The sequence below is a fragment of the Myotis brandtii genome, unplaced genomic scaffold, assembly GCF_000412655.1.
Source record: "Myotis brandtii unplaced genomic scaffold, ASM41265v1 scaffold112, whole genome shotgun sequence".
Lineage (NCBI taxonomy): Eukaryota > Metazoa > Chordata > Mammalia > Chiroptera > Vespertilionidae > Myotis > Myotis brandtii.
In genome coordinates this window covers 10,829,351-10,850,264 of record NW_005353838.1, presented here as the reverse complement: position 1 = coordinate 10,850,264, position 20,914 = coordinate 10,829,351, and the positions used below count along the sequence as shown (strand labels likewise).

Sequence of the window (20,914 nt, the reverse complement as noted above, 5' to 3'; positions counted from 1 at the left end):
ATTTTGCTTCCTTACTGTATGCCTGAACTAAAAATTAAATAAAATAGGTATGGTTTACACAAGAGAGTATAACCTATTTTGATAGTGGAATAAAGACATAAAATGCCTGAAAAAGGAAGTATGTAATGTCTTAAGTATTCATTATCTTACTAGAGGTCTGGTGCATAAAAATTTGTGCACTTGGGGTGTGGGGGGGTGTCCCTCAGCCCGGCCTGCACCCTCTTGCAGTCCAGGACCCCTCAGAGGATGTCCACCTGCCAGCTTAGGCTTGTTCCCCAGGGGATCCGGCCTAAGCTGGCAGTCAGACATCCCTCTGGAAGCCTGGGAGCCCTCAGGGGATGTCCGACTGATGGCTTAGGCTCACTAAGCTGCAGTTAGACATCCTTAGCGCTGCCAAGGAGGCGGAAGAGGCTTATGCCGCTACCGCTGTGCTCACAGGCATCAGGCCGGCTTGTGGCTGAGTGGAGCTCCCCCTGTGGGAGCACACTGACCACCAGAGGGCAGCTCCTGCATTGAGCATCTGCCCCCTGGTGGTCAGTATGTGTCATAGCGACCAGTTGTTCCACTGTTAGGGTCAATTTGCATATTACCATTTTATTATATAGGATATCTTGGTTATCATTACTGATGATGACAGTGCTAATAGTTGCTAACATTTATGGAAGATGGAATAGGGGCTAGGCAATGTACTCAGCACTTTACATCTTCTCACTTCATCTTTATAAAGACAGACTCTTAATATGCCCATTTTCTAGATGTGAAAAATGAGACTCAGAGTTCACACAGTTAGTAAGTGGCAGGGCCCACTGCTGCTGTGATTTGGGTGACACTTGGAGTGTGCTTTTGCCCTCCTGTGTCCATGACCTTCCCATCCAGGCAGTTTCTATGTCCCCAATTCCACCATTAGAGAATCATTCTTTCAAATTATCAATAAATTGTTCTTCATTCAAATACAAATAGTGAAGCAGGAATCTTTCCATCTGCTACACTTTACTCATGGGATCTGCTTGGGATTCTTTTGGTCCTAAAAGCTTTCTCATCCTTGATTGACACCTAAGCTACATGCTTTTTAAAAGTGTAAAATGGGGGCAGGTGATTGGGCTGATCAGGGGAAGGTGCTGACCTCATCACCCTGCTGCTGCTGCCACTGCTGGCTGTAGTGGCTTTGAGGCCTGACCCCTAGGCTTCACAGCCACCAGGGCTCATGGCTACCTGAGCCCATGGCTTCCTGAGCTGGGCCTCGCAGCCGCTGTGGCTTTGTCCGGATGAACATTGGGATGGACGTCCGGAAGACGTCCACCCTAATTAGCATATTACCCTTTTATTAGTATAGATCAGTGGTCAGTAAAACTGCAGCTGGTGAGCCACATGTGAGCCACATGCGACTCTTTGGCCCCTTGAGTGTGGCTCTTCCACAAAATACCACGTGCAGGCACGCATGTACAGTGTGATTGAAACTTCATGGCCTATGTGCAGAAGTCAGTATTTTGTGGAAGAGCCACACTCAAGGGGCCAAAGAGCCATATGTGGCTCGCGAGCTGCAGTTTGCCGACCACTGGTATTGATGATCACAAAGTTGTTTTCTCTTGTCTTATTTTCATACATGATTTTCCTATTACTGTGAAGTATACTAAGAGCTATACTGATGAATTTGAACTATAGTTTTCAACTTTTTAAAGTGAATATTATTATTTTAAAAATACAATAGAACTTTATATTTTAAAAATCATTTTTGTGTTTTACAGAGTCAAGTTGAATACTTCAAGGCTAACAAGGCGTATTTTTATTTGTTTACTTATAACTTACAAAAGCAGCAGTTAGAGTAAGTTTGTGCTTACAATTACTTGGATAAATAAAACTCAAGATTAAGATAGAGAAAAAGGTGTTTTGGTATGATTTTTAGAATTCTCAGAATCAGAATCTGAGACTGAGTATAATTCATGTATTATAATAAATTATTGCCTATACATGGAAAAGCAGTGTTCTGCTGTCTTGTCTCATTCACCAGATTTTTTTATTGAATACATTATATATGCAAACATTGATCTAAACTCTTGGGATTCAACAGTGAAGAAAACAGACAAAAGTCATTGCCCTCTTGAAACTTATAATCTACTGAGGAAGACAGATAACACCCAAAGTAGCATAAAAAGTAAATATGGGGCAACAATATAATCCCAGATGCCCAGAAGAGTCCCAGTATATACTTCTTGTCATTGCGTTCCATTCAGTTTAACTTAGTTATAAGATTTTATTTTTATTTATTTTTAATTTTTAAAATATGTTTAGAAATAACTTTAGATTCATAGGAGACTGCAAAGTTTGTTCACAAAGGATTTGTGTACCTTTTGCTCAGTTTCTTCCAATGGTTATAACCTATACAATTATGATGTAATATGAAAACCAGGAATTTGATATTGGTACAATGTATATGCACAGCTCTGTGTCATTTTATAATGTGTAGATTAATGTAACCACCTCTGCCGTCAACATATGGAAAATTCCTTCACCACCAAGATCTCATTCTGCTACCCCTTTAGATTAGTTAGTATGCCCCTCCCGACACAATCCCTAAACAAAGTGTGGTATTGAGCAATCTAAGAGTACAGTAGTGATGCTTTGGTATTAATAGGTCTTTCTAATGAGTGATTCTCTCTCATCATTAATGTTCTGCATATATGAAGTAAATGTTATTTAGTATTTTTAAAAATATATAAAGTGCTTTATTTATTAGTAATATAGACTGTGAATATATTTTAATGATTCCTGGATTCTCTAGGGAGACCCATAAGATGACAGAAATATTTGGGAGTATTAAGTGTTATGATCCAAATAGACTTTTGTCTTCTAACGATAAGTAGACAGAGCCATGTAGACTTGTAACATTGGCTCAGAGGACACAGTTATATTTTTAAATCACCCAAAACATGGAAAAAGCACAAAGACCTGAACTTAGAGCCACGAGAGGCCAAAGGGAGAAGGGTATGGTCTTGCTTTTGGGAACTTACGATCTATGGAAACTGGATATTTGCTCTTAAGGAATTATTATCAGGAAAAAAATTTAATGACCATCTCCAAATATGGATTTTAAAGCACTTGATTTTACTTCTTTTGCTATTACTTTTTTCAGTTAATTTATCTCAAATAACTTTAAAAAAATAAATATCATACTATCCTGAAGGGCATATGAAACTGGATAAGCTAGTCCTTGCTCTCGTCTAGCTAATCATCCACAATTAAAACTTGCTCATTCACAATTGTGTTATGCAGTGAAATATAACATCCACATTAGAAAGGTGGAAATAAAGTGAGAAAGGAATACAGAGGAAGGAGAAACTGCTTTTTGGCTGCAGTGAATAGAAGGGTGTCATGGAGACAAGCGGCTCTGGAATTGGACGTGAAGGCTAGCAGGTTTGGGATAGGCAAAAAAAAAAGTGCAAAGTATTCCAGTTAAAAAGAGCAGCAAAAACCAAAACAGATTTGTGGTGTTATGTGGAAGAGAACTAACAAAAATAATATTACTTAACTACTATTTTCCAAAGCTTCTAAAATTTTCATTCATTGCTTTCAAGTATCCTAAATTGTCTTCAGTTTAGTGGTAAACCTGAGATTATTTCTATGAACTGGAGACTCTACCTGTATCTCATAGTCTGTGTTACAGGTAGACTCTGCAGTGTTGGGAAAACATATGCAGCCTATACCACAGATATTTGCTCTTTTGGAAAATTGCTATTCAGGGGACCATTTAATGCTCCACTGAAGAGAAAATCCATAATCCTTTTTGTGCTCTGCATGGCAGTCGAGGTGGTGTAATGTCCATAAAATATGCTATACTTAAAACCAGCAATTTCAAAGCTACACTTAAAAAGACAGAGTGCATTTTTCAAGTATCACAAAATATCTTTGGTTTCCTATTCTTTTGGGGCCCAAAGGGAAAGGAGTGCCTTTTAGCATCTCTTTAAATAACCAACTTTATGATGTTTGCCAGAGTGTCTTTTTCTCAGATCCAATTCCAAAATACTTTCCTGAGTTTAATAACTAACCAAGTGGGAGAGGAAAACTTAAATTAAGCTGGCCTTGACCGAGTCCTGAGGCAAGCCATTTTTTATGGATGGCTCATCTTAGAAGCTCCATATCTCATTGTCAACATGAAGTCTCCTTACCCTGTAAACTGGGTATTCCATCTTGCTCTGTTTAGCAACAAGCTTAAAAACCCCTGCATTATTACCGTTTCTGTCAATTAATCTCAATGTTTTATTTGGTGACTGCCCTGAGGTTTCTTCAATCTGAGAACAGATTTTTTTTTAAGTCTGAAAATGTCCTTTTCCCCTCAAGGGATAAGAAATTTATTTTTTTTCTTTAGACTTTGAAAATATATTGAATGATTTTTTTTGCACCTCAGACAGTGTCTAACTTTTCTTTGTGATATTTTGTGTAACCCAACTGCCACTTTCTTCACATTTAAGGATGGCACCAAGGTGAAGGGGGGCCTGTATTATATTTCAAAGCAGGTGGCGGGGATTGAAGGTCTAAAGGGTTTAGAGAAGACTGGAGAGGTGGGAACCCAGTGTGTTTAACTCTTCAGGGACAGGAAGGGGGGGGTGACCACCCACCTCACACAGAAAGTCATAAATAGGAAGTGGAAGCTCATTGGTAAGATGGGTTTCTCCAGTTTACAATGGAATGATGTGGCTCCTTAACAAGGTTAACACTGTCAAAAGATAGGACCAGAGTGATTATTATTTTTTGCAAAGGTCAACTATTTAGCCGCAAATCAAGTAAGATGTGGGAGAGTTGGACTAATAGGCCACTGGCAGGCATTTAGTTTGATGTCATTATTTAAAAGTTCAAAATATCTGGATAACATTGAAAGTTTGATAATTACAACTTACACGTATTTCTGCTGTATGAAAATTGAAATTCCAAATGAATAGACTGATACATTTTTATCTATGTGGAAAACCTCCCCAACCCCCAATAAAAAAATAATTCTTGAAGTGCTGGTGCTGACATAGAGGTATAAGTTATACTCAAGATTTGCTAGGAGCTTGCTACCTTTTAAAAACACAGCTTCTATCAGCTGTTTATAAAGCCAAATCTATTCTAGTCCTTACCCTTCACCATGATGCCAACCCCCACCTTCCAACCTCAGCTGAAATTCAACTTGTTTTCCACTAGGTAAAAGCTTCCCTCTCACTGATTTACTCAATAGTTAATGAAGCAGGTACTGAATTAGATGCGGGCAATGCAGAGATGCATATGGCATGGTTCCTGCACTCAAGAAGCTTCTATGAAGGTGGGCCAGTTTGGGGGAATTTTGCATTTTTAAATATTTCAAATATACAGAAATCTTTTACCTAGACTTACTAATTGTTAACATTGTTCTATATTTGCTTTCTCTTTCCAGTATTAAATTATTTACATATAAATCATTACACAGGATGGGTATTTAAACAAGGAAGCCCCATATATTTGGAGGGGCTTCTGCAGAAAAACATATAAAATATAGTTATAGAGAAAAGGACAGTGTAGGAAGGAATCAGGGAATTCTTTCTAAGATTATTTGCCAGGGATATAAGGATAGGTAGATAGCCTGAGCAGTAGGAAAAGCACATACTAAGTCCCCAGGAATGACCCAGTGTGGAGCATTGAGAGAGCAGTAAGCAGTTTTGTATGGTTGGACCATGGGCTAGGGAGAGGGGTTTGGGAAAAGGGTCATGAGAAAGATAGGATGGACAGGTAGGCAGTGACTAGGTCCTGGAGGGCCAGGTATGCAACAGAAAGGAGGTTTCTTTTTATCTTATGTCTGATGAATAGTCACTGACAAGTGTTAGGCAGGGAGTGACCTTTTTTATGCACTGTTATCAGAACTTTATAGAGAAAATGCCTACATTAGAAGAATTACCATAGGGAGAAATTTTCAGACACCCTGATAAGCCTATAGGTAGCAATAGATCGTCTTTTAAAAGCCCTAATACTCACCCATGGATAGATGTCTTGTTTTCCATCCCCTAGAAGGATGATGTGTGGGAAGGTGGTTATACATCAGAATCAAGTGAGGATTTTTTTTTAAAGAAACAGAGATTTCTAGTTATTTTACTTCACATATATTGAATCAGAATCCTTTGAAGTGGGACCCAGGAATCTTCATTTTCCAAAATCTCTCCAACAAGGCACAACATTTTAGTAATTAGTTTATGTGTGCCATGAGATGGAAAAGGTTGAAAATCACTGCCATGTGATTCTGTGTGTGTGTGTGTGTGTGTGTGTGTGTGTGTGTGTGTTTATGTAAAACCATGTGAATAATAATGGTGGTTATCTCTGGACATTGGAATTGTAGGTAATTTTTATTTTTAAGAATTTCCTCCATTTGTAATATGAAATTATGAACTGACATTATTTTCATAATCAGAAAACAATTGCTATGATAGTGAAAAGCATTTTAGAGGGACAAATACCCAAGACCCATAGAGGATGAGGGTAAGGGAAGGCTTGTTAAAAGAGTTAACCCCTGAACAGTGTCTTGAAGGATGATAAGGAATTATTTGGGTATAGGTGAGGCACAGGAGGGAGTGGGAAGAGTGTGAGGCAAGAAAGAAGAGCATTCTGGGTTGTAGCATAAAGGTTAGACTGTGTGAGTGTCAGGGGACCACAAGAATTTCAGAAGGCTGGAGAGCAGTGTGAGGGAATGAGCAGAGAAAAGTAAGATTAGAAAGGGAATCAAGCACTGAGTATCTTACTGTGCTTGCACTTTTAATTTTATCTTAAAATCCATGGGAAGCCATTGAAAAAAGTTATGCATTCACTTGGAAAGAGGTGTGGAACTATGATGCTTACTCTTCCTTCTGCACCCCACCCTCCCATGTATTATATGGAGACAATCTAATCAGTAGTAGTGGCTCGTAATAGTCCATTCAAACATTGGGGTCACTTGCCCTCTGTCCCCAGGACCACATCAGAACTTGTGGAAGAAGCTAAGTATAGTTTGAAAAAGTCACACAGTTGGTTTTGATATAGTTTCCTCAGCCCCTCCCCTGACACTCACTTGTTAAGTAAGAAGAAAAGAGCAAAGACAATTGTCTCCTGGAACAACTAGACATTTAAAAACAGGCAGAGAAAGTGCATCTGTGAAAGAGAGCCGAAGCACAAGAGGAAAAGCAGAGTGTACTAAAAGCAAATGAAAGGGGAAAATTTTAAGGAGCACATAACAGAATTAATCACAAAGAAGTGATTAAATGAGGATTGTTGGCCTTGGCAAATATGAGGTCATTGTGATGAATACAAGAATATATATTTCAGTAGGATGGTGGGGATGGAAGCCATTCAGGTATGAGAAGTGGATGAGTGTTAAGAAAGAAAGGAAAATAACACAATCATAACTAGATGTACCCCTTCTCAATGTTTTATATATATTAACACAATTTGTATCATTTAAGAGACGATTGAACAATTCTTGCTGAATGAATGAGAGCGTGGATGAATGACTACCTTCTTGAATAACTTCAGATTCCATTAGATGTTACCTTCTCTGAACCATCAGAGTCATTGAGGTTATTATTGTATTTGAACAAGTGGTAGTTTGGTTTTAGCTTCAACGGAGGACAGAAAGCACCCTTTCCATTTAAGTGAAATAGTTTCTACAGGTGCCTGTTGATTGAGGATGTTATAAATACGCTGGTGATAATAAAAAATTTTAATTGTAAAGCACTATACAAATACTACTTGTATTGAAGTATTATGGCTGCAATGATAAATAAGACATGCCAAAAGGCGATTTCTCCTCTTTTAGATGTGTTTTCAGATATTAATTCACCTTTTGGCCTAATGATTTTTTATAGTCTTTAAGCTGGAAGAGCTTCTTCCCTCCATTTAGACAATAACTCCATCTATAGCTGACAGCAACTGAGAGAGGCAGTTGGAAGAGATGGAGTGAAGCACCAGGCTCGCTTCAACTGTTCAAAATCATATCTTCCGGCTTGCTGCTTTTAATTTTTATAGTTTGTAAATCCTATGCACTTTTAAAGGAACTCTTCAGGACTCTTAAATAAGAAGTAAGAGAGATAGAAGACGTGTAGGATGTTGTCAGGGAGTTTTTTCACAATTAGAACACTGGGATGTGTTGCAATCTGGAGAATGAGGAGGCAAATTTTGGTCCAGTCCCAGAAAACTTTTTCTAATAACTACGGAAAGGTTTGTTCCAAAAGGAACGGAGTGCTGCTGCTCCGGGATGGTGCTGCGTTGTGGTTTGTTAGGAGGCTTCCTGAAGATGATGTCAGATGGAAACAATTGGCCTTTCAACTCTCCTCTAACAGCCTGTGAAATAAAACTAAATGATTTTCAAGAGAAAGAAACCTCTTAGACCTCTTCCCCATGTTCGACCACAAACATTTATTGAGCCCCTACTATGTGCAGTGCAGTCTGTGTTTCTCAGTAGGGTTGCTGTTTGGTGGGACAATCCTTCATCAGACCCCTCCCCGACAAGCCACACAAACACATTGTCACAACTGAAAATGCCTCAACATGTTTTCAAACACTCATTTCGGGGCATTTATTGTTGAAAACCAGTGATAGATGTTGGAGCCATAAATCTGAGCAAGACAGAATTTATGTTTTTGTGTTTCTTTTACACACTTGAAATCATTTTTTTGAGCATGCATGGGGTCTTATGCCCTCTAGCCCTCCCCATTAGTACATGACTTGCATTTGTGTTTCAGGCTATCTAAATGATGATATCTTATTACTTGTGGTGGTGGTGGGGAGAAAGAGCTAATCTTGTTGGGGGCTCAGCAATGGGCAATAAAATAGAACAGTATTTCCTTAATGCAGGCAGCATATGAAGGACACCAGATTCAGAAGGGAAGGCCTGACCAACAGGGTGACATGATACATGCCCAACCATAGAAAATGGAACACTTAAAGAACTAAAAGCCTTCCAAACACCTTTATCAAAGCTGAAGACATATCACAGAGACCCACGTGTTGTATATAGAACACCCAGATGCTGTATTTTGGCTTTGGAGTCAGATCATGCTCCATTTCAGGAATCTCACAGAAATATACTTCAATTGATCATTATGCTGAGATTTTGGATTGGCTGAAAAATATTCCTGCTCTATGAATCCTGCCTAGTTCACTCTGTTTGAATCCCTCTCTCCTCCAGTGTTTCAGATGGTGTTGGATTGGCCCTGGGGAACATTGAACTGCACTTGGCCTCTGGTCCCAGCACCCCAAGAGTAATCTAAATTCCAAGAGAAGTTAGAGCTGTTCTCTGCCAATCCTTAAAGCAAAATGTCTGCTGGTTTTCTTGAAGAAAATCTCCAAGAAAGTGCAACTTGTACCAAATTAAACCCAGAGGGTTCTGCAATCATGTTCTGGCCTTGGAATTCCAGAGAATAGAACATTTTGCAGTTCATATTGGAGGTCATGGGAAATATTGGAAGCCAGTATTGTAGTCCTCCAAGCTGCTTGCCCCCAAAACCTCTGCATCACTGATTTATAAAGTGTCACTTAAGTGGGAAAAGAACAGTATTAAGAAGAACTAAGTCATATGTGTTTAAGAGGGCTGAAAGAATTCTATGTAAAAAATAATTACAGAAACAACCTTATTAGCCATGGAAATAGCCAACTTCAGATTTATTTTATCACCTTCATGTCAACGAAAAATATCACTAAAAGGTTAAGTGTTCACTTGCTTTTTGCTCGAGAATGAATTCATTGCCTATTATTTCTTATTCTCTTCTGCATCTCCAGCATGGAATTATCAAGTTCTCCTAATTTTATTTCTTACTACAGTCTTTGTCATACAAATGACATATCTTAAAATTAAAACTCCTAATATAATCTTTTTCTTCTCCTTACATATTCTTAGGCTATTATATGTGGAAACTGAGGCTAAGTTATTCCATTGACAAAAAGTATGAAGTGAAACACATGCACAGTTAATCAGCTCTTAAGATAACCTAAAGCTTGTCACAGAGGAAGGAAATGCCTAGATATCATGCTCTCAAATAGCTGTTTAAGAAGAAAATGCACCTGGCAGGTGTGGCTCAGTGGTTGAGCATTGACCTATGAACCAGGTTTTATTTCTCAGTGGTTGAGCATTGACCTATGAACCAGGTTTGATTTCTGGTCAGGACACATGCCCGGGTTGCGGGCTTGATCCCCAGTGGGGTGTACAGGGGGAAGCCGATCAATGATTCTTTCTCATCATTGATATTTCTATCTCTCTCTCCCTCTCCCTTCCTCTCTGAAATCAATGAAAATATATTTAAAAAAAAGAAAGTCTATGCATTTGGTCTATTTCTCTGGCAATTTAGACAATCATTAGTTTGTTTTAGCCTATCTGAAATCAATGAAAATATATTTTTTAAAAAAGAAAGTCTATGCATTTGGTCTATTTCTCTAGGCAATTTAGACAATCATTAGTTTGTTTTAGCCTCAAGACCAAAGAGAACAGAGATGACACATATTTAGTGAATGTCTCTGAAGAACTCATTGGCATGTCCAACACAATCTGCCTGAGACTTTTTGAGTTAGCTATGAAATTGTCAGGCTCTGGTCTAGATATTTTGTTTTGTTGCATTATGAATTATTTTCCTTCTGTATTAAGCACAAGAGAACCTTGAATGTCTAATGTCTAACAAATGATTTTACATTTGTCAATCTATCTGGCAATCATAGGGTAACAAATAATCCCGCAACATCAGTGGCTCATAGTCATTTTATTTCTTACATTACATGTTTGCTTCATGGTAATTACAATTCAGTTTTGCATATCTTCATGATAGGATCCTCATCGGTTCTTAAAACTTCTGCTCAGAAGTAGCACACAAAACTGTTTACATTTCATTAGTCTAAGCAAGTCACATGGACAAGTCTGAGGTTAGAAGGCATGAAGGTATAATCTTTTTACAGAAACAGCAAATAGCTGGGAATAATAAAACAGTTGAAGTGTTTATGTTTTGGGATATAATTTGAAAGTGTAAGGAAGGAAAAAACTGTTCTAGAATTTTAATTAGAAATAACTCGGGTTCACTATTTAGTATAGCAATGACATGTTTTTCTTCTTGTTTTTCTGAATAGGTCTCTTTTACATAGTTGCAAAAATGGACACCATATTTCCTCCAATGATAAAAATAATATATTGTCATAAAAAATTCAAAACATATAGGAAGATATAAATAAAAAAAGTAAAATTCATTTGAAAAAGCCTAGGTAAAAATCAGCAGATAGTCTATCTTAGTAAATGTTTCACGTGAGCTGGAGAAGAATATTTATTTCTCTGTTGTTGGACATAGTAGTCTATACATGTCAGTTATATTCACTTGACTGGGGATGTTGTTTATATCTATATCCTTAATAATTTTCTGCTTGCTGGATATTTTAGTTATTGATGGAGAAATGTTGAAGTCTCCAACTATAATGGTAGATTTGTCTATTTCTCCTCATAGTTATGTCAGTTTTTACTTACATATTTTAATGCTCTGTTGTTAAGCACCAACATGTTTAAAACTGTCATGTGTCCTTCTGGTTTATGAGTTGACGCTCAACCACTGAGCAACACAGGCTGGGCAGCTTTTTTTTTTTTAATGTGAGGTTAACACAATATTCTGTACCCCTGGGAATGTAGATGTGCACCTTTGATAAACTGTTAGTGTTTGAACAATTGATGTGAATGCCTTTAGCCTGGCAAGCTCCCTGGTTTACCATAATCCCCACTGCTCCATCCTGCCTGCTTGATGTGCCTGCCTGCATAGCAGCTGGAGTTTATAAATTCTCTTCTAGACCGTCCTAGACCACATACAGTTTCAAATATCCAAGTGTTTAAAATGTGATGCTGTATTTTTACATTGACTGGTCCTCTGCCTTATACCTTGTTTTTTCCTTGGACTTAGGCTTTGGAAGATCGGGTATGGGAGCTCCTGCAGGAAGCGGACAAGACAGCTGAAGAGAATAAGGATCAGAGTCAGGTGTACGATGCCATGGCCAGCACCCTGGGCGAAGCATGGGCAGCCCTGGTCTCCATGCTTGAAAGAAGAAGGGAGCTCCTCAGGTTGACCTCTGAATTTTTTGAAAGTGCCTTGGAGGTTTGTATTCTTTTTTTTAAAGTCTCCCTTCTCTATAACAGAGCAAATGAATAGCACTCCTGAAAATATTTTATTTCTGCAAATAGACATTGCAAAAAACAGCAGAATAACCAAGATATTATATATATATATATATGTATATATGTGTATATGTGTGTGTGTGTATATATATATATATATACATAATCTAATTTTTTGTTTGTCAGAAGATAAATATTTTAAATGTAGGCCTTCAAACATTTAAAAATTAAGTATAGTCCATTAAAATTAAGTAAAATATTAAGTGAAAATGGGAACTCTTACTTATAAGTCATTATGATATATTTCCTTGTGTAGAAAACACTAATATAATTACTAAATCAAACGATTTCCCCTGATTATAGGAAATGGTGGTGGAAAGTGTTCTTATTGACTAAAATTTGTGGATTAAAAGTTCTGCTTATGCAAAGGGAATTGCAATATATTCCACAGAATGTCTGACTTGTAAGCATAGCATTTCATAAAGTACTTTTAAAGGCATATCTTTGAGTTCCTATAGCTTGAACTCATTAAAACGTAAGGGAAGGGAAAAGTCCTGGACCTAAGAAGGTCATTTCCCCCTATGATTTTTTTCTTAAATTCTGCAATTTTTTTGAGGTTCCCAATTTCAAAATGTGAGGCTCAAAGAACAACATCAAAAGACATGTTATGTTTGGTATGAGACAGTTATTGGAAATTTCACTTTTAACTTCTCTGTCAAGTGGCAGTACATTCATTTTGATGTGAGAGCTCTGCTTCATTATGATAAAGCATGAGCTTTGAAAAATATGACATTTCCAAACTGGAAATTCAGGGCTTAAATTCAAAATAATGAAGGAAAGGAGATTAGTAATAGAACATGAAAATTGGGGTAGACAATCTCATGCATCACGAACTCGGTTAAAAGTTAGAAGGAGGAACAAAAACCTCTAACTCTCAAAGTTTGTTTTCCACAATTTGCACTCGGAAGCCCAACTCACAATTCATTTTACAGATCATCTTGGGAAAAAGTTCTATGCACCGTTTTCTTTTCTGAAAAGAAATAACCAGGTGAAATATACCCACAGAGGTCAAATTATAGATACATTTGATTTATTCCATCTAAGTAAGTGGGTATCGGTGTCAACTGCCCTTTACATTCAGCTCATTTAGCACAAGAAATTATCTTTTTTAAACACGAGGTGGAATATTTGTTTCTCACTGTGTAGTAGCATTTGTGCTTCCTGATTTTCTCCATGATGAGAAATGACTCTTATGTACTCATAAAATAAAAAGAAGTAATAAGTTAACCTGTAATTCAACCACACACTCTGATTCCTACTGAAATGGCTAATTGTTTTTTGTATTTTTCGCTTCCAATTTTCTAGACACCTTCATACTTAGCTTAAGGCAAACTCCTACATGATCTTCCCTGCTCCTTGTGAATGCCAAGGCAATTTTCATTAGTGATTAAAAAAAGAGAGAGTGACATTAAGAATAGGGTTTTCAAAAAAATTTCCCCCATCACCATTTCTATCCTGTACAAGCCACAGAAAGGAGAAAAGTGAAGAAAATAAAATATACATAAGATAACACTTAACAGTACATTAGGGAAGTTTTTTTCTGAGTAAAACTGTTTATTTTTAAAATTTAATGTAACAAGCTCTGAAATACAGTTACTCCAAAACTTTTTGTAATGTTCTACAGGGAATAAAAACAAATCACATATAGGTTTTTTTTTATTTTCTTTGAAGTTGCTGCCCAAAGAATGCCTTTAAAATCAGTTATTAGAAATGGAATGCATTAGAGATGTAAATGATGTGTGGGTGGGTTCCCTCATTGAACTATGTGCATTCAAGAGTTCTTTAGAACTACACATGATTTCTTATTGCATGGTTGATAATCATAAAGGACAGTTTCTGGCTCCTAGCCTTAACCACCAGAAAGGTTTTTCTCTTCTCAGACATAGTGCTTCAATTTAGAGACATTGTCCCTCAGTGACAATGGCAGGTGTCCGTCAGGTTCTGACAGGGTGGTGGCGGCCTGCCCTGTATTTCCAAAGAGACATGCTCATTAGTCTCTCATCTTTCCATGCTGTTTATAACTGGGTCTCATATGGCTATCGTAATGATCATAATACGGATTTTTAAAATATATATATATTTTATTGATTTCAGAGAGGAAGGGAGAGGAAGAGAGAGATAGAAACATCAATGATGAGAGAGCATGATTGATCGGCTGCCTACTGCATGCCCCACACTAGGGATCTTGCTTGCAACCCAGGCATATGCCCTGACCAGGAATTGAATCGGAACTTCCTGGGTTCATGGGTCAATGCTCAACCACTGAGCCATGCTGGCCAGGCAAAGCAAAAATCTTGTTAATCAAATAGTTGTATAAAAATATTGAAAATCTCTAAATTTAAAGTGACAGTTCGGAAAAATCTTGAAAAGGAAGACCAGCACTGTGATAGGCTTTTGTCTTTCAACATGATACTTAGCCTTTATGAGTTTATTCTACACTTGGTCCAAAGGTGAACATGTTGATTAAATGCTCTAATAAAGTATAATAATTACCTTTGAATCTTAGTGTTAAAACAAACCAGCTCTTTGTCTGCTACTATGAAATACTATAATAGCATAACCAAGGATGTTTTGTCCTTTTCTAAAGCTTGTTTATAAGATGAGTCTCCTGAGGATTTTAATATTACTTCAAGCATCTGCCCTTTCTCTTTCCTCCATGGAGAAACACAGAAGAAGAGATCAGTCATATTCCTCACCATTTAGGGTATCAAATTGCTATTCTTTATTTTTTGAAATGGAGGAGAAAGTTTTCATCCTTGCTGCAGCAAATCTTATTTTATTTATATAAATAATGCATAAAATTATTTATAAAAATGCAAACAAAATTACAAATTATAGATGTAAAAACTAAACTTTTACGTTCCTTAACCCATACCTAATCCCATTCCTTCTCATAAATGTAACCATTTGGTGTATATCTTCTCAGACCACTTTGTGTACAAATACATATATATATATTTTTTGCTTTGTATAAAACAGGATTAGACATTGCTTCTTGGCCTCTTGGCTAAGATCAAGTTTAGAAATAGGATTAGACTATGTATTATTTTGAAACTTGCTTTTTTCAGTTCTAGGTCTAATTATAGAGGAAAAAAACTGTTTTTGCAACCTTCCCTCTAAATGGCTTCTTAGGTTAAATTTACTTATAATTATGTCACCACTAGTTAGCCAAACTTCTGTTGGTTTCTCCTAGCAAACTTTGTGGTAATTCCTGTACAAATGTGCCTTATAATATTAAAAGTGGCTATATTCATTACACAGGACACAAAACTTTTAGTTGAAAATTTTAACATACATCTGAATAGTAAGCAAGTTGGCTTATTTCAGCATACATGATATATTTCCAGGTATAAAAGGAATGCAAAAGAATGAGAAAAAAGTTCTTGCCTTGGTATTTTGTAAGTTGACTACATGTGAATGCACACTCTCACACAAGCACCCTAAGCCAGCACGTGCTCCATAAACACACATCCTCACACAAACACATACAGAGTCATCCAGGCCATTAATTCATATAATTAAAGTGGCATATTGATTTTTGGCTTTTCAAATGTCTTTCCCCTGTGTTTCTGTTGCAGTTTGCTATTAAGATTGATCAAGCTGAAGAGTTCCTCCAGAACACCCAGGAGTTCGAGACTGCCGAGTCCTTAAGGTCACTTCTTCAGCTTCATGAACATCACACCAAAGGCAAGATTTATGTTTGTTCCTCACATGAGCTTTTAAAATAGAGATGTTAATGTGAGAAGGCTCATGTAGGACATATTTTTATTGATTTCAGAAAGGAAAGGAGAGGGAGAGAGAGATAGAAACATCAATGATGAAAGAGAATCATTGATTGGCTGCCTCCTGCACGCCCCATAGGGGCTCGAGCCTGCAACCCAGGCATGTGCCCTGCCTGGGAATGGAATCATGACTTCCTGGTTCATAGGTCAATGCTCAATCACTGAGCCACACTGGCTGGACAGGACAATATATGTTTAATTTATCTGTTTATGTATACTTCAGCTCATTCCAAGAAAGGTAAATGAAAGCTCTTTTCTTGGTCATCTTCTGCAAGAAGAAGTAGTTGTAAATGGTTCTAAGGAGATGGTAGAGGGCCAGCCTCTGAAGGATCCTGCTAACTCTGGGAGTTCTCGGTCTTCTGGATGTGGTTCCTGAGGACAGGGGCCATTTTTACTGGGTTCATCTGTGTATCCTCAGCTTCTGGCAAGGTGATGGTACCTGGTGGATCCTCAAGAAATATTTCTTGGTCAAATAAATGGTTGAATTCCGTGCTTGTTTCTTCTCAGGGACAGTAAATTGAGGTCAACTTTAAATAACAGCTCTGAATAAGGAAAATCCCTCTTTCACTGTTGCAATAAAAACAGGAAGAAATAAAAGAGTAGTGAAAATTTCCCAGATTAAAACAATTTAATAAAACAGACTTTCAATTCCCTCTGAACAACTATAGTCTAATGGTTAACCAACAATTTGTGTGCTAGCCCTTTTCTACCAGAATTTGGGGTGGACAGAATTATAGTATGGAAGCCATTTGTGGAACAGTAGCTGTTTACTGGAATCTTTCTGTAGAGCAGGTTAGATAGGAACAACACTTCTTTCCTTCCTAATGCGTTTTTCTAATTATTGCTGCCAAATAGAACGGGGTGCGAGTGGATGGTTTCCTGAACTCATTTGTCATAATTCTAACTCAGCTTCTAGCTTGACCAGATTGATCATGCTGGACAGGGACAAAAGGTATTTTTAAAGCCACAAATAGATTTTTTGTTTCTATCACCCGCCAATGGGACTCTAGATACTAGATCATTACTTTTCTAAAACTCAAAAATTAAACAACTCAGTCTTTCCTGTGTAAATTTTGATGAGATGCTACCACACATAGACATGTAATTTTAACTGATTATTGTTCATTAGGACCTATCACTAGTAGGGATTATAAACAGCATCAAAAAGAACATCCTTAAAGCAGCGGCCTGCTCACTTTTGTTGTACAGGAACAGCAATCTCACTGGGTCCAAAGGGGGCCAACAGAATCACAAACAATTCCTCTTAGGATACTGGAATGTGAGTCTGAGTTCAGGTCACTGAGATTCAGTCTGTGGTCTCCATTCAGTCTTCATGCGACCAACATGATCATCAACATTCAATCTTACCTCTGGAAACTGGACAGTGATGGATGCTTTTGCTGAGGAGGTTCAGTACTGAGGCAGTCCAGAGGGGTGGTGGAAGTGGAATTTTCCAAAAATACACTGGGTTGGAGCTGGAAGGGGAGAGTAGCCTTAATGCTGTTTTGTTGTTGTTGTTGGCTCCTTCAGAGGCACCTGGGTCTGTGGCACAGGGAGCTTGGCGTGCAGGCCTTGGACTGCAGTGCCCTGGCATCCGGCTGACAGCGGGACCATGTCCTGCCTTTCGCTGATACAGTCTGCAGGTGTCCACCCGGCCTCCTCTTAACCTGAGGAGATGGATGAAAATGCATGCTGAGGACAGGGAACGTAGTTTATTTTTGTGATGAAAAACTATTCTGCCACCCTGATGACATGTTTCTCGTGGCATTTTTGTGTTCCTCTATGTGATACTTGAAGCATAAGGATTACAGGGGACTCTGACCAGGCTCCCAATTCATATGCTCAGTGGTGGCTTCATATCATGGGGGTAGATGAGATTTGCCAAACAGCTAATTCAGTGGAATATGATTAAGATTAGGTTATTTAAAATGCATATTCAAGGACAAAATTCTGATTTTAAGTTAAGGACTTCATATCTAACTTAGTCTGTTCAGACTGTTATAACAAAATACCACAGACTAGGTGGCTTGCAAATGATGCACCCTTTAGTTATCCAACTGCCTTCTTAAAATAAACATAATACTGAAGAAGCTTCCTCAAAGGAACAATCATATTACTTTCTTATTCTGAGATGTTTTATATATCTTAAATTTTTCAGGTATAGGTTCATTATACTATTCTCTCTACTTTTGTATATATTTGAAAATGCTCATTGGATGAGTTTAAGAAACACAACTTCACGGAGAAATATTTGGAATATTTAAAAAGGTATTAGGAAGAAACATCACCCATGATCTCAATGCTAAGACTGTGACCTTGATACGTTTTAGAAAATACTCATTTGGAAAGATGAGTATAAAGCTATAAATTCACTTAACTTGTGTACATTCCCCATTTATCTATCTTGAATTTGCTATTTATACTTAATAATTATGGCAAATATACTTTAATGTTACTTGTTTTTAGTATGACAATCAAAACAAACAATTGAAACTTATTAAGTATCTAAGAGCCTCACATTACAAGGTATTATGTCAGAAAATAAGGTTTTGTAAATGCAAGAAAAATACAATCTTTAAAATAAATGCACTATAGAGATTTTGTATTTCCTGAAGGTCATGGTATATCTAGATAGTGTAGCCGAGAAAAAATGCAGCACTTTGTATGATCAACTGAAGGAATAAATAGCCAGAAAAACAAACAGTATAAAAGTAGAATGTCAGAAACTGACAGAGGAAGAATTGAAGGAACTGACAGAGGGAACAATTTACCCACTTTAATGATCATCTTGGTAGCAGTAACAGACCGATTTTAGCCTGGGTACATTTTACAAGTTAATTTGGGCCCAGGAGGCTTCATTCCCAGTGATACTGTGGTAGTGGTTATACTATTTTGACAGGAGTTGAAACAGAAACCAGAAAAAGATTGCAAATGGAAATTTTGGCTAATTATATTTATTTTGTAGGGACCAGAGCAGGTTGGCTTATTCCACTGTCAGTATGCAAGCACCTACTTTCCTTTCTCATTTGAAAAGTCTAGTGTGTAAAAGCTAGTTATGGAAAGAAAGAAAAGAAATACCCTATGGAAACCCTGCCACCTGCCCATGCTTTGTGTGTGTGTGTGTGTGTGTGTGTGTGTGTGTGTGTGATATACATTGCATTATAATTAATCATACTGGTTATTCTGTTCAGGTTATACAAATTAAAACCCTTCTGTTCAATGGGCACAGTCTCTGTAACCTGTTTTCACCTTGTTTCTGCAGTTGTTTCTTTTCCTTCCACAGAAGAACCTGTTCTGGCAGACTAGGGGCCTGGTGCAAAAATTCGTGCACCTTGAAAGGAACTGTGGGCTGTGAGGCTGAGGTGTGCACAGGGGTGGGTCTCGGCCCATCCTCCGCACCCCCATCCAGCTCCTCCTGCTGCGGCCCCCAGCCCCTTCTCGCTTGCACCGCTGATGGTACAGAGTGATTGGGAACAGTGATTGGGGCCCGGTGCCAGCAGTGGGTGCAAACATCAGCGGGTGTAGGGTGGGTCTCGGCCCATCCTCCGTGCCCCCACCCAGCTCCTCCTGCTGTGGCCCCCAGTCCCCTCTCGCTTGCACCGCTGATGGTGCAGAGCGATTGGGAACAGCGTGGAGTGATTGGGGCCCAGTGCCAGCAGTGGGTGCAAAAATCAGCGGGTGCAAGCAGCGGCTGCTGCCCTGATCACCCTTCAGGAACAGGGGGAGGTGGAGAAGCCCTCAGGTGTGATCGGGGCCTGCAGCCACTTCTCGCACCCACTGACAGCGCTGAGCAGTCAGTACTGGTGCTGGGTGCCGGCAGCGGGTGCAAGTGGTGGCTCCAGTGTCGGCAGTGGGTGCGAGCAGGGCCAGCACCAGCAGCAGGTGCAAGTGCCAGGTGGGACCATGGTGCGCTGGAGCAAAGAATATTCAGTAACCACCAGAGGCTCGCCTCGATGACAGCACCCCACCTTGGTCTGGCGCCCCTGCTCACCTGCTCCACCTTCCTGCCATGGCCAACGCCTGCCATGTTCTGTGTGTGCCCCCTGGTGGTCAACACACATCATAGCGACTGGTTGTTTGGTTTTTCGGTTGTTTGGTTGTTCTGCCGTTCCGTCTATTTGCATATTAGGCATTTTATGTTTACACATTTGAATTCCTTATTTTAGTATAAAGGTTATATATATTTTAAATTATATGAAAAGTCAAAAATATTACTATCTAAAAGCTTGCTTATATCATTGTTCTGTTTTCTTTCTAACTTTCTTCTAGAACTCTTAGAACGATCTCTAGCGCTTTTAAACAAAAGTCAACAACTCACTGACTTCATAGAAAAATTCAAGTGTGATGGACCTAATGTAAATCCTGAGTTGATTCAGGGAGCTCGTAGTAGCTGCCTGAAGATCGACAGTCTTCTTGAACTTCTACAAGACAGGAGACGGCAACTAGACAAGTACCTGAAGCAACAGCGGCAGGAATTGAGTCAGGTTCTGCAGATATGTCAGTGGGACCAACAAGAAAATCAGGTAATCCAAAGGGGCACTGATGATGTCTTCCCTCAGCTAATGAAGTTTGGTTGTTATGTGGACTAGCTATTCCTGGGACAGTTTCTCAGTTGTCATGGTTAAATTATTTGATCTTTGGTCCAAACTATATGTTGTTGTTTTTTCCATGCAGGTAATATAACAACAAATATCTTTATTTCCTCTCATTAAAATATTAATTTCATAAATGGGAGAGTACCACTGGGCAGATTTGAAATGACTGTTGTTGGATTCTTTTTCTCACTTCCTTCCAGGTCACTACTTTTAGACACACTTCTTTGAAATTCTGAAATGTTAACTGTAATTTTCTTCAAAGTTAGAGGGGCATGATAGTGCTAAATTGTTCTAGATTTCTATTAATGTCAGTGAAAAAGTCTATCAGTGCAAAATGGAAATATTGTTCTTAGAAGAATCGTTTGGTACCA

At 38.4% G+C, this 20,914-nt stretch overlaps 1 protein-coding gene across 2 annotated transcripts in view; it reads left to right on the top strand.

Moving 5' to 3' along the window:
* CCDC141 (coiled-coil domain containing 141) overlaps positions 1 to 20,914 on the top strand; it is a 164,082-nt gene that overhangs the window by 19,022 nt on the left and 124,146 nt on the right. For both annotated transcript variants that reach the window (XM_005857641.2, XM_014546421.1), the window contains exons 3-5: positions 11,895 to 12,086; positions 15,745 to 15,853; positions 20,218 to 20,471. In XM_005857641.2, the coding sequence (XP_005857703.1) occupies positions 11,895 to 12,086; positions 15,745 to 15,853; positions 20,218 to 20,471 (555 nt within the window). The remainder of the gene's footprint in view (positions 1 to 11,894; positions 12,087 to 15,744; positions 15,854 to 20,217; positions 20,472 to 20,914) is intronic.